Below are 12397 nucleotides of genomic sequence, written 5' to 3' on the forward strand. Positions count from 1 at the left end.
GAAAGCCCCGTCTCTCCTGCGGCAGCTCCTCTGGGTGGCATCCAGAGGACACCTGGGAAGCAGCAGGCGGGGAGGGTGCCAGGAAGCTGGAGCCGAGGGACAGAACCCGGGCAGTCAGGGGCCCTGCGGTCCACAACTGCTCTGTGGCCATGACACGGGGCTCGGGCTCAATTGGGAGTCATGTGACCTAAGAGGACAAAGCACTGATTGGTCCTCATTTTTTTTTTCCATCTATAAAATACATTTTAAAAAAAATTTCAGAAAACACAGATATTATGAAGATAAAATCGAGCTAACACCATGGTTTTCATGCCAGAATTTGCTCATTCCTTATCTTTCATCTTGAAGGGACATTTCTCTCCCACCTTTAGAAAAGAATCAGAAGCCCCACTTTAGACACATGGCCTAAAGCGGTTGCCCCAATGGGATGGTCCCATGCTTTGGGGAACCCCCTCCACCCACAGACTGTAGTTTTGAAACAAATCAAGCTTCCCAAGAGCTCTAAGCAAAAAGGGCTGTTATCACATCCATGCTGGGAGTGCCAATTAACTCTGCATCAGCATTTTTATGATGCTGCCCCTCCTCCTTTTCACCATAAAATGGGCACACCTGGTCTCTGTCCAAGAGTAAATAATTGAGCTAAATTAAAAAAACCTGTGCTGCTCATACTCTGAAGGGGACAAGCCACCTCAAGTTCAGCCCCTGGAATTGGGTGGTGGGAAGGGAGCGAAGGTGAGCAGGAGCCTCGGGGAGGCCGGACCCAGGAACCACAAGCCCCGTGTCCCTCCTGTCCCCCAAAAGAGAGCCCACAAGACAAAGCCAAAGAAAACAGGCTGTGAAGCCACTGAAAATGGGAGAGCTGGTGTACACGAGCTCCCGGCTCATCTCCCTTGCCCCTCTGGACTCCCCGCCAACGGGGGCTCAGCAGGAGGAGGCCCAGGAAGCTAACACTGCAGAGGGAAAGCAGATGGGCTTCCTCCCTATTCCAGGAGGCCTGGTCTCTTAAAGAAATGCTCCAGCCCCATGGCCACCTTCTCACTCTCTAGGTCTGGCTGGCCTCTGAGTCTCTCCATTTCATTCCCAAGAACTCACAATATGTGGCAATTCACCTGAACTGAGGCATCTGCTCTCCTCCTGGGGAGGGCAGCTGCAAGGGCCTCATTAGGCACTCTGCTCTGAGGCTGCCTGCCCCCCAAATCCCACAGCCCCCCTGCCTGAGGAGGGGCGAAGGGGTGTGGAGGGAGGCAGTAGCCAGGCCTCACTGGCTCTTACCTGTCTGTCTAATACGGGGCTGCTTCACCTGGGCTCTGTGTACATTAAACAAAAAAACTGATAAAAAAATTGACAAATAGTATTTTACTACATCTGGTTTCCTTTGTAATGGTAAATATTTTAATCTATTCATTTAAAGATGCAATTCTGAGAAGGGGGCAGCTTGTGTTCCTCACAGCAGTGGGCAGAGGGGTCGAGGATACATGTGTGTGCATGGACACATGCACACACACACGCACACAATGTTCAGCCCTCCCACACTAGGCTGAGTTCACAAAGCCTTGTGAACCATCTGCATATGTATGATGTGCTGCCCGTCTCATAGAACAGATACCTAGAAGGACCTCAGGGTCCATGTAGCCCAACCCCCTCAGACACAGTAACTTGTCCATGTTCACAGTGACAGGGAGGACTTGAACCTGCCTTCCTGGACTCCAAACCAGCGTCCCACCCACTGGCAGGGGTTTCCTCACTGGGAGTCCCCTCTGCTCCCCAGAAGGAGGGGGAGCTCTCTCAGTCCTTCATTTTCCAGGGGAAGACACAGAGTCCGAGGGCAGCTGAGGGAGTGGGGATGCTCACGGGGCCCCCACAGTTGCACTTGCAATGTTTCTCCTGCAATGGCGTCCATCCGTCGCTCCCTGCTGCCAGGGAATGAGCTGGCAGATGGCACCTAGTGAAGGGCACACAGCTACTAACAAACGTTCATGGCCCCACAAACAGCCACACGGAGAGAGGTTGGGGCACTGCCCTGGACGGTGCGATTTCTCCACACGCGGGACCCCCAGCACAGCCGACAAGGCAGCAACGTGGCTGGGTCCCAGGAGGAAGGACCGAACCCCTGAGCTTCCTGCTCCCTGCCTCTTGTAGACAACATAGCACCATCACAGAAACAGCCTCTGCAGAGGCCATGCCTCTGGAGATCGAGCACCCCAGGAAGCCAGCCCAGGCCAGGCTCCCCAGGCTCCCTATTGGTCTCCCTCTCCTCCCCACTGCTCAAGGCTGACACCTGTCAAATAGACACCATCTGGAAGAGGTCAAAGCAAAAGGGAAAGTGTGCAATACTGCCCAGAGAGAACCCGAGAACTCGGAGGACCATGACATGACCCCCGTTCATACGGAGCCCAGAGATCCAAAGTCAGATACTTTCCTCCCCAAAAACCCTTTGAGGTAGACAGGGCAAGAATGATTATCTCCATTTTGCAGATGGGGAAGCTGAAGTTCAAAGAAGACAGATCTTTGGACCCCAGGTAGAGTCTCCTCTCACCACTACACCATGGGGAGGTGAGACTGCCGAGGGAGAGGTGCAGGCCTGGCTCAGGGTCTCTGGGATCATCCCTCCTCCTAAACAGGATCATCCTCAGTACTTTCACGAGGTTATGGCTGATCTGGTTTTCATGCTGACCCTGCGGGTCAGTTAGGCGTAACTGTTTGGGCTCACCGGGCAAACACACGGGTTTGGCAGATTCACGGCTCCTTTGCCCGGCAGGGACACGCTCCAGCACTTACATTCGGCCCCCACTTCCGGTGGGTTTAAACAAAGTCAGTTCAACAATGAAACCACCCTGTGACAAGGAGCGAGTCTCCTTTCCTTTTCAAGCTTTTTTTTCCTTAAAGTTTGCAGAAGCAATCTAACCGCTGTAGAAAAAGCATGATTGCGGAAATTCCATTTCTAAATTCAACTAAGCTCCGCTTTCCTTGAATCCAAAACATTAGGGAAAAGTGGTTTCTTAGGGAGATTTCTAAGCTAGTGTGTATGTCTTGTAAATTACTAGCACTTGTGAAAATGATAACTATGCAAAAGTCAGTCTCTCTCGCATTTTCTCAAACCATTTCTGTTGCCACAAGTAACTTTTATAGTGAACAGATCTTGACAAAGGTTTTTGAAAGGAAAAATAACACTGAAAAATGCTTTTAGGTTGACATCACCTCTAAGTACCTTAGCATATTGTATTTAGGTAATCGCTTCTCCATTCATCAATTTAAAGACTTTGAATATACTGTCTGTGGCAACTTTGAGCAGTACAGGTTAGTGAATTCTGAACAACCACAGCCTGGCTATCTAACGGAACGTGACTATCACCCAGTATTTTATGGAAGGGGCTAACTGTCTGTCTACCGTGCCATTGGCCAAAAGATCGTTTAAGCGGATGATCAACTTAATGAGAAATTTAGTGCCAATCAGATGTGTTCCTGTTGGAACCCTCAAGCCGGTGAATGTCAAGAGTTGAACTGCATCATTTGTACAGCCTGGGCCAAGAATGATGAAGGTGTGAGCCAAAACTGACACACCCATCTGGATCAGGGGAGAGATGCAGCCTCCGAGCCAGGGTGCTGTCTCACGTCACCTTGGCGTGAGAGAAGAAAAGAGAAAGGCTGAGTTGGTCAAGTCCATAAAAGAAGCCTGGGATCTAATGTGAGAGCTCACCGAGGGCACACGTTACAAATGAAACACCACAGACTCCGCGGGGACCAACCTTGCTGGAAGAGGGGATGATGGAAGGCGGGCAGAGGGAGATCTTCCACTGTCTCCGGAGCAGAGAAATAGGCCTCCAGCCAGGCAGCACACTCATCCAATGCAGGGGGTGTTTCCTCTGGACCCTCAAGCCCTTCTCCAGAAAGGGGGGCTCCACGGCAGTGGCTGCTGCAAAGAGAATAAGTTTCATTTATACCATGGATGCTTCTTCCCTGGCCCAGTGCTGAAACAGAGAGTAAATACATATGGGGGCAAAAGGAAGAAGGCTTGCCCTCCATTGGGCCATGCTCAAACAGTGAGAGTGAGTCACAGGAGTCATTATCAATGATAATTAGAGGGACCACTCAGGTCTCTATGTATGGGTGTATGTGTGTGTGTACATATATATGTATATGTATATATATATATATATACACACACATATACACACACACATGTGTATTTACACACACACGCACACATAGATCTCAGTTTAAAGTAAGCAAAGTGCTTGACAGGTACTATCTCACCTGACCCTCACAGCAGCCCTGGGAGACAGGCGCTATCACCACCCCCATCTGAGCAAACAGAGTCTGGAAGAGGCCAGGTGACTCACGCAGGGTCGCATAGCCAGTAAATGGCTGAAGCAGGCTGGCTGTACTATCACACCACATTCCTCCAATAGCAATGTCGGAAACCAGGCCAGGGTACAGTCAGCTCCTTCAGCCTGGACTCCTGGGTGCCGCAAGGGGCACGGGGGGCCACGTGGGGTACAAGGTACCTCAGGAATTTCAGGCCTCTGGTCCCCCTTTCTGTGCCACAGTCAGAAAACCACATCAAAGGGAATCTGAGACTGGCTATACCACAGTAGACCTGGGGAATAGGGAGAGTTTGTCCTCTCAAAGTCTCTTCTGAGGCTCCAAGTCCCTCCCCTTAAGCAGGGGAGACACCAGTGCCTCAGTGGAATGAACATCTTCCTTTTCAGTTTCACTCTCCCCTCCAGCTGTATTTGAGCTCAGAAATCAATTCCCAGGCAGAGAAAAACTCACATAGGGTTCCACCTCCTGGCCCTGCAACGGGGTCCCTTCTCCTGGCTAGCCGAATAAATAACGTATTCGATTCAATTAAAGAAACAGTTATCAAGGGCCTCCTCCATGTGGGCCCTGGGTGAGCTGGAGCCAGACCTCAGCTGGGGAAGGGGCTGCCTGGCTCTCCCACTAAGGGGAAGTAAGCGAGGCTAAGAACAACTGGGTAAGCCTCTGACCTCTCAGAAACTCAGCTTCCTCCTATGCAAAACTGGAATAAATAGAATTTATTATATCTGGTCTGAGTCTGCATTTGAACTCAGGACTTCCTGATCTCAGGCCCAGCACTCTGTCCCCCTTGCTGAGGTGTGCAAAATGTTTCTTGATAGATTGCTAGTGAAGGCTCTGCAAGTATGGCTTCCTTTTTAACTGATGAGTTTGGGTTCTGAAAACACACCATCTAAAGAGCTTTGGAAATGCTACGAGGTCTGTTTAGACGGTGAGCTCCCTAAGGGCAGGGACCATCTTGACAACCACCATGTGGCTAGCCTCTCCCCAAACACTGGCATCACCGAAGGGTGGCATCCCTGGGAAGGCTTCCTAGACAATGCCAATTGAAACGAATTCTTAAACCCAAGGAGCCCCTGGAGCTGGAGGAGGCTCAGGGGGTACTTAGGCCCTACTGACTTTTTTTATTTTTTCAAGAATTGTTGCCATCACCAGTGTCTGACCTAACACAGCTAACAACTCCAGCCCAGGGGGCAGCCTCCTGCTAAAGCAAGGTGCTGTTCACCGCTCTCAGGGGATGCAGATGATGGTAGTTTCTCCTTCTTCTTTGCTGCCAAGTGAATTAAAATGTGACCTGTGTTTCTTAGCATTTCCCACTCTTAAAAGGATATCTGAAGAATTTTTATAGTAGAAAAATTCATCTTAAATTGATTTTTTATGCTTGTGCTAAAGATCTCAACCTCTGATTTACTCTGTAGTTCTTTTTTAACTCTTTCTCTATTGGTATTAGATAACTATTCACGGGTGAAATGTAATTAAACAGCTTTGATTCTGAAGCCAGGATTTATGATACTACATTTAAAATGAATGACATTAAACACACACATAAAACCAGATTTTTAAAGCCATGACACAAATTTCCATTTCTACAATAAAATGAAATTTATTCCTCCACCTCCCTCCTCCCTCCCCTCAGCCGAGTTTGACTTTTCCTTGAAATAACTCTGGCGTGTGTTTATACAGCATCACCAGGGCTACCCTGAGGAGGGGGTAGTTTCCATCACCTTCCTTCTCTTGCTGGGTGAGGCCAGAACCCAGACCCTTGTTAGTATCCTGGCAATGGGTCACTGAGATATCCCCTGCTCTCTTGTTGTCATCCTTCGTTCTCAAAGAGGACTGGCGCCATCCCGATGTTGGGGTCAGGGTACCATGGCTGATCAGTCCGGCATGAGATCAGAAGACTCCACCACAGCTGGGACACGCAGAGTCCATTAGAACATCTGGGATGGGGACGACTCTCAATCGGAGTATTTCATGTTTCTTTTGAGCTACTGTGATTCTGCTTTGCTCAGAGATCAGAGAGCCTTCTTGGATGTGGTCATGCCAGGCTAGCGGCCTGTGCCAGTGTCTCCCAGGTCTCCCAATTGATGCCGAAGTTCTTCATAGTAACCTTGAGAGTATCCTTGTATCGCTTCTTCTGGCCTCCATGTGGGCATTTGCCTTGTGTGACTTCTCCACTGTCTTTTAGGCAAACACATTTGGCATTCAAATGACATGGCCGGCCCATTGGAGGTGTGCTCTCTGTAGTAGAGTTTGTATGCTTGGCAGTCCCACTCAAGAGAGGACCTCTGTATCAGGTACCTTATCCTGTCAGGTGATCTTCAGAATCTTCCCAAGACAATTCAAGTGGAAGTGATTCTGTTTTTTGGCATGGCACCTCCCAAGTGTTTGGTGGGAAAGGGTGTGTGTGGGTGTGGAAAGAATCTCACTGACAATACTTACGGGACCTGGGGCAAACCATTTTCTCTGCCTGGATCTCCTAGATTAAGGAAGGACCTTGATTTCCTTCTTTCACAGAGAAGGAGATGGAGGCCAGAAGGCAGTGCCCACCCACAGTCAGATAGGGAGTCTGGACCCTGGTCTTCCTGGCTCCGAGGAGGCTGTGGTGTCCGTACCATCTCCTGCTGCTTTGGCTTCCTGATCTGTACAAGCGGGTTTGCCTGGAGGGCATTATACAGAGATCCGGTGTTTGTGGAGGCTCGTCCTGGGAAGGCCTCATGTTAGCTCCGTTTGCTGATGAGGAAGGAGCTTAGCCTGAAATCACCTACTAACCAGTTTACATCTACTTCCTTCTGTTGTTATGAATGGTGATGTAGAAAATGCATAGAAAACTGGCCTGGGACAGCCAAGAGCCAAGGTTAAGTCCAGTCTGGCTAGAGGAGCCTGGGAAAGTCTTTTCAACTCAGGGCTGCAGGAAACTCACTGACTACACACTGGGGAGCAGGTGAGGGTCTACACCGTTCAGAGAAATCCCTTACCAGGAGACCCCTCCTCTGATCACATCACAGCAACGATTAAACGGCATGTGCGTACAGTGCTCTGCTCCAAGCAGTTCTGCGTGGCAGGTGGTAGGGTCAAGTCAGTAGGCTCCTACTATGAGCTGGGGAGACCAAGCAAGGCAAAAACACGATTGCTGCTCTATGGGAGCTCTCAGGCTAGCAAACAGCCGTGTACAAGCAGCACACAGACGGAACGAACAGGAGGTCATCTCAGAGGGAAGGAGCCCACAGGAAGAGGCTGGATAGGCTTCTTGCGGCGGGGAGGGGGAACTTCACTGAAATCTGCCATTCCTAAGATGGGCTTGGAGAGCTGCCCTCTTAGTAATAAGACTGCAGGTTCCTGCAGCAGCCAAGAACCTGCCTTGGGCTGTGGGAATGATACCTTGATGTTTACATACATAGAGCCTGTTTGAAGTCTCTCAAGCTGTTAGTTCCTTCTCCCCTAGAAAGGAAGCTCCTTGAGGACAGGAACATTTATTAACTGCCTATTGACTGGACACAATTATCTCACTGATCATCACCCCCATTCTCGTTATCAGTACCCATGCACAAAATTAAGGTACTTGATACCTGGTGCATTGCAGATAATTCTGGATGAAGCCTTAACAAAGAAATGGGCCTTGTGGATTACTGGTTACAGGAAAAATGGGTGCTTCAGGGTGGCTGAAAACAGAAAGTATAGTGACAGCTTTGGTTCCATAAAATTTAAAATTTTTTGCACAAACAAAACCAATAGTTAAAATTAGAAGAAAAGCAGATAAATGGGAAAAAAAAACTTTGCAGCAAGTTTCTCTGATAAAGGTGTCATTTCTAAAATATACAGGGAATTGACTCAAATCTATAACAATAAGAATAACATCCTCAATTGATAGATGTTCAAAGAATAAAAAATTTAAGAGGAAATCTAAGCTATCTGCAGACATAAGAAAAAATGTTCAAAATCACTAATAATTAGAGAAATGCAAATTAAAATAATTCTAGGGGTTGGCAAAAAACTGACAAAAAAGAAAATGACAAATGCTGAGAGGCTGTGGGAAACAGGTACAGGACGGTACCACAGGTAGAGGTGGGAGCCGGTCTGGACATTCAGGACATTTTGGAATCATGACCCAGAAGCCATTAAACTGAGCAGACCCTTTGACCTGGCAGTGCCACTCCAAGGTCTTTACCCCAACAAGATTAAAGAGGAAAAGGAAGGGCGTGTGTGTGTGTGTGGGGTGGACACACACAGAGCTCTTTTTACATGTATACACACATATTTTTGTAGTGGCAGAGACCTGGTAGCTGAGGAAATGCTCATTGAATGGGGAACAGATATATGGTTGTGATGGAATGCCACTGTATTACGGGATGACGGGGCTGGTTTCAGAGAAACCTGGGAAGACCTGGATGAACTGATGCAGAGGGAATGAGTGACAGTGACAAGAGCATTGGAAGGACAAACACCCAGTCTCTGATCAATGCAATGACCGACAAGCATGAAACCTGTGCCCACCTCCTGAAAAGGGGCTTGGAGAGCATGTTGTGACATATCACGTTAGACTTGTCCAATGCAGGCATTTCTTTCACTCAGTCGCACATGTTTTGTTTTTCTTGCTTTCTCAACTCGGGGTGAGGGGGAGATGGGAAGGAGGGAATGGGAATTAAATTAAAATTTAATTTAAAAGTAAAAAAACAAAAATAAGACACATAGGTTTCTGATTTACATCTTCTTTCAAAACCATGCTGGTGCTGGCTGTCCCAGAGAGTCTTCAGAAGCAAACAGGCCAACTGGAGTATGGTATTTGGTGCTGGTGGGAGGCAAGGTCTGGGTGCGTCAAAGAACCACATGAAACTTCTGTAGTTTTCAAAATGTGTCCTTGTCATGAAAAGCAGGCCTAAGCTATTTCTTTTGCCATGCTTGGGGGTGGAATGTCCCTGTGGTTAGCTGTATTTTAAATTTATGTTTTGATTTAAAGTTTCCTGAGTTGCATCTTTTGTTCAACTCAAACTAGGTGAACAGCGGCAATTTTCACCCAAGGGTCTGGCAAGAAGCCAGACCATGGCTTTATTGAGGTCTCGAAGGCATTCTCTGAAGCATGTTGTTACTGGAGGTAAGCTGAGTACAGGGGCCACTGTACTAGGCACATGAAACTCATCAAAGAAGATATGTGACCTGGCTTCATGAAGCTTTCATTCTGAGGCTATAACTGGACACACATTGGTTCTGTTCGGATGAAAGGCACCTAATTCTACTCTATTTGATACCCGCATGAGCATATGGTCAGGGAGAGATAGAGTCATCTGGATCATCCAAAGGCTGCCTCGTACAATGGAATCAGCCCTGATCCAGTATCCAGAAATGGGGCTTCCAGCCTTGGCTTTGTCACTGACCCTCTTTATTTGAAGCTTGGGAAAGTCCCTCCTGCTCTGTGAAACTCTATTCCTAAGACCCCAGGGCCACAGAAACAGAACATCAGGGAGGCCTGTATCACTAGACCAGAGTAGGTAGAGGGCAGGAAGGTGTAGGAAGCCTAGGAAGGGAGAGGGGGGCAGGTTATGGAGGGCCAAGTACCACACAAGGAAAAGAATCCCATAACTGCGGAGCAGAGGGGGCACTGGACTGGCAGCCAGAAAGACCAGGATTCAGATCCTGTGCTCAACCCTGACTAGCTATGTGATGTGTGTGCCTCAGTCTCCTCCCCTGTACCATGGATTTAGGTGGATTTAGGAGGGCTTCCATTCCCTTCAGGTCTAAATCTAGGATTCTCTGCTTCCATTCATTTGGGTGTTTGGATCACATGGATTCCATGCAGATGCTTCTCTATTGAATGATCAGCGTTGTGGGCAAACATCTGGGGGCTGGGGGCTGTGAGAGCTCTTGGCAGCCAAGTATCATCTACAACCTAATTTCTGAATGAATTCTGATTCTCCAACTACACTCAGTGAAATAGACTTGGCATCAAATCCTTCTGATGGGAGAAAATATGCCAAAAGTTCTTTATAAATTACTCACATCTGATTAGCCACATTAGCTACACCCAGAGGAGACTATACAACGTCCGACATGTGAGAGGCCTGCATTCTAACCCTCCCTTCTAATGACCCCAGTAAACTCCCAACCTCACTCCCTTGACAGGACGGAATTTTAGTGCTGTGCCTTGGGAACACGGGCTGATGACACCACAGGGTCACCCAAGAAAACAGTTCTGAAAACATCACTCATTTTACTGACGCGGAATTCATTTTGAACTTGGCAGTGAGAAGAGATTTGGCCTTCATGGCAGCCGGGAAATGAGCTTTGTGAGAAGAACACTTAGACATCGCTGGACAAGTTTACAAGGGGAGGAGAGGCCAGGCTGAGGACACAGCCGAGGCGGAGGGGGATGGCAGCACGCAAGACCCCGCAAAGACGAGAGACGTTTCTCCACCTTGGGGCCAGGAGAGAAAACCTGGGCCAGTGGCTGACCTTCTTAGGGGTCCAGCTGGTGGGATGGGCACAGTGGAAGAAGGAAGGTGTCAGCCCAAGGATGGGAGAGCGACCATGAGTTAGGAGAGGCCAGGCCTCTGCAGTGGTACTTTTGTAAATGCTGCGTGCAATGGTGGGCCGATGGTGCTGCTACTCTTTAATCCTAACGTACAGCTGTGGACAAACTAAAAGGGGTGTGTGTGTGTGTGTGTGTGTGTGTGTGTAAGCACCTACATGCTTGAATGTGGGCGTATCCACTTTCCACTGATTTCCCCTCTAGATTTAATTAGATATATAGAAGATGAGATTCTTTTCTTCCAAGGATGGCTTTGGAAGAAAATAAACAGCGGCTATCTTCCATCAATGAAGGCTCTACCCTGACCCGGGGTGCAAAAGCGGTTAGTACTGAAGAGAAAACCAAACGTTGGTGACTTTGCTTCCTACATTTGTGTCTCTGAGCCAGAGCTCAAAGGCAGCTGAGCTGAGAGCCTGAGATGCCCTTAGCCCTGAGAGGGCTGCAGGAGAAGGAATGAGGAGTGGACTGGAGGCTTCTTCTCCAAATCATTTGGTTAGATGATGTTTGAAAAGTGCTTAGCACAGTATGTGGCACACAGCAGGTACTTAATAAATGCTTGAACCTTTCCTCCCTTTCTCTCTTCCCTTTTCTTAAGCCTATAGTAGGTGTTCAATAAATGTGTGTTCCTTCCCTTCTTGCGCCTTTCTATCCCTTTCCTTCTCTTAAAGAACACAGCAGATGCTTAATGAATGCACGTCCCTTTTTCTCCATTCCCTTAAGCACATAGTAGAAGCTTAATAAATGTTCCTTCTCTTCCTATTACTTAAGAACACAGTAGGTGCTCAATAAATGGATGTTCCTTCCCTTCCCGTGCCTTTCTCTCCCTTCTAGCTCCAGCATTCTGTGAAATAGTCCAGAGAAGGGGAGAGGCTCTTCATCCAGTTTGTGTACAGCTTAAAACCTTCCTGGAGGGCCTTGGTTCGGTCCCTTATTCATGGCTGTCTAATCCCCCACCTCCTCATGCCTTGGGCATCCCAGTGGCCCAAGTTTCCTCAATCGCTCTTGCCCCCCAGGGCCAATCTGCTGCCAACCTCAGACCACATCAACTGCACTCACACCTGCCTTCTCTCACCAAGGTTCCTGCATGACCTCTACTCTCCCCACTCAGTCTCCCAAATGACCTCCCTAAAGCTCCAGTCTGATTTGGTCACTCTCTGGCCCATCCCATCCTGGGGCTCCCTGTCGCCTCCAGGATCCTGTCCCCATCCCCATCGGGCCCTTCCTCCCCTTCCAATCTTCCAGCACTTGAACCAACCTGGCTTCTGGCTGTCCCTCACGTGGGCATCCCAGACGTGGGGAACAGTCAGGGTAAAGGCCCACGGAGGACAAGACAGCAGAAACGCCAGGTTGTCCGTAAGGGAAATCCTGGAAAATAAGGCTGGAGCCAGGTTGAGAAGGGTTTCATACTGGACCCCAAAGGTCACAGGGAGCCACTGGAGTTTACTGGGGTGGATGGGGGTCAGGACTAAACTTCAGGGTAATTCCTTTGGCAGAGGCGCAGAAGTTGGATTAGAGCAGGGAGACTAAGCAGGATGCCTGAGGGAAAGAGACGAAGGT

At 48.7% G+C, this 12397-nt stretch overlaps 1 protein-coding gene across 2 annotated transcripts in view; it reads right to left on the reverse strand.

Annotated features, from left to right (window-relative positions):
* Positions 1-12397, reverse strand: part of MGMT (O-6-methylguanine-DNA methyltransferase) — a 316266-nt gene that overhangs the window by 64196 nt on the left and 239673 nt on the right. Inside the window, exon 4 of one of the 2 annotated variants that reach the window (XM_036735814.1) lies at positions 3747-3910. In XM_036735814.1, the coding sequence (XP_036591709.1) occupies positions 3747-3910 (164 nt within the window). Of the gene's footprint in view, positions 1-3746; positions 3914-12397 lie in introns of both variants that reach the window. The other variant, XM_036735813.1, reaches the window with a different exon arrangement.

Source organism: Trichosurus vulpecula, chromosome 8 (assembly GCF_011100635.1).
Source record: "Trichosurus vulpecula isolate mTriVul1 chromosome 8, mTriVul1.pri, whole genome shotgun sequence".
Classification (NCBI taxonomy): domain Eukaryota; kingdom Metazoa; phylum Chordata; class Mammalia; order Diprotodontia; family Phalangeridae; genus Trichosurus; species Trichosurus vulpecula.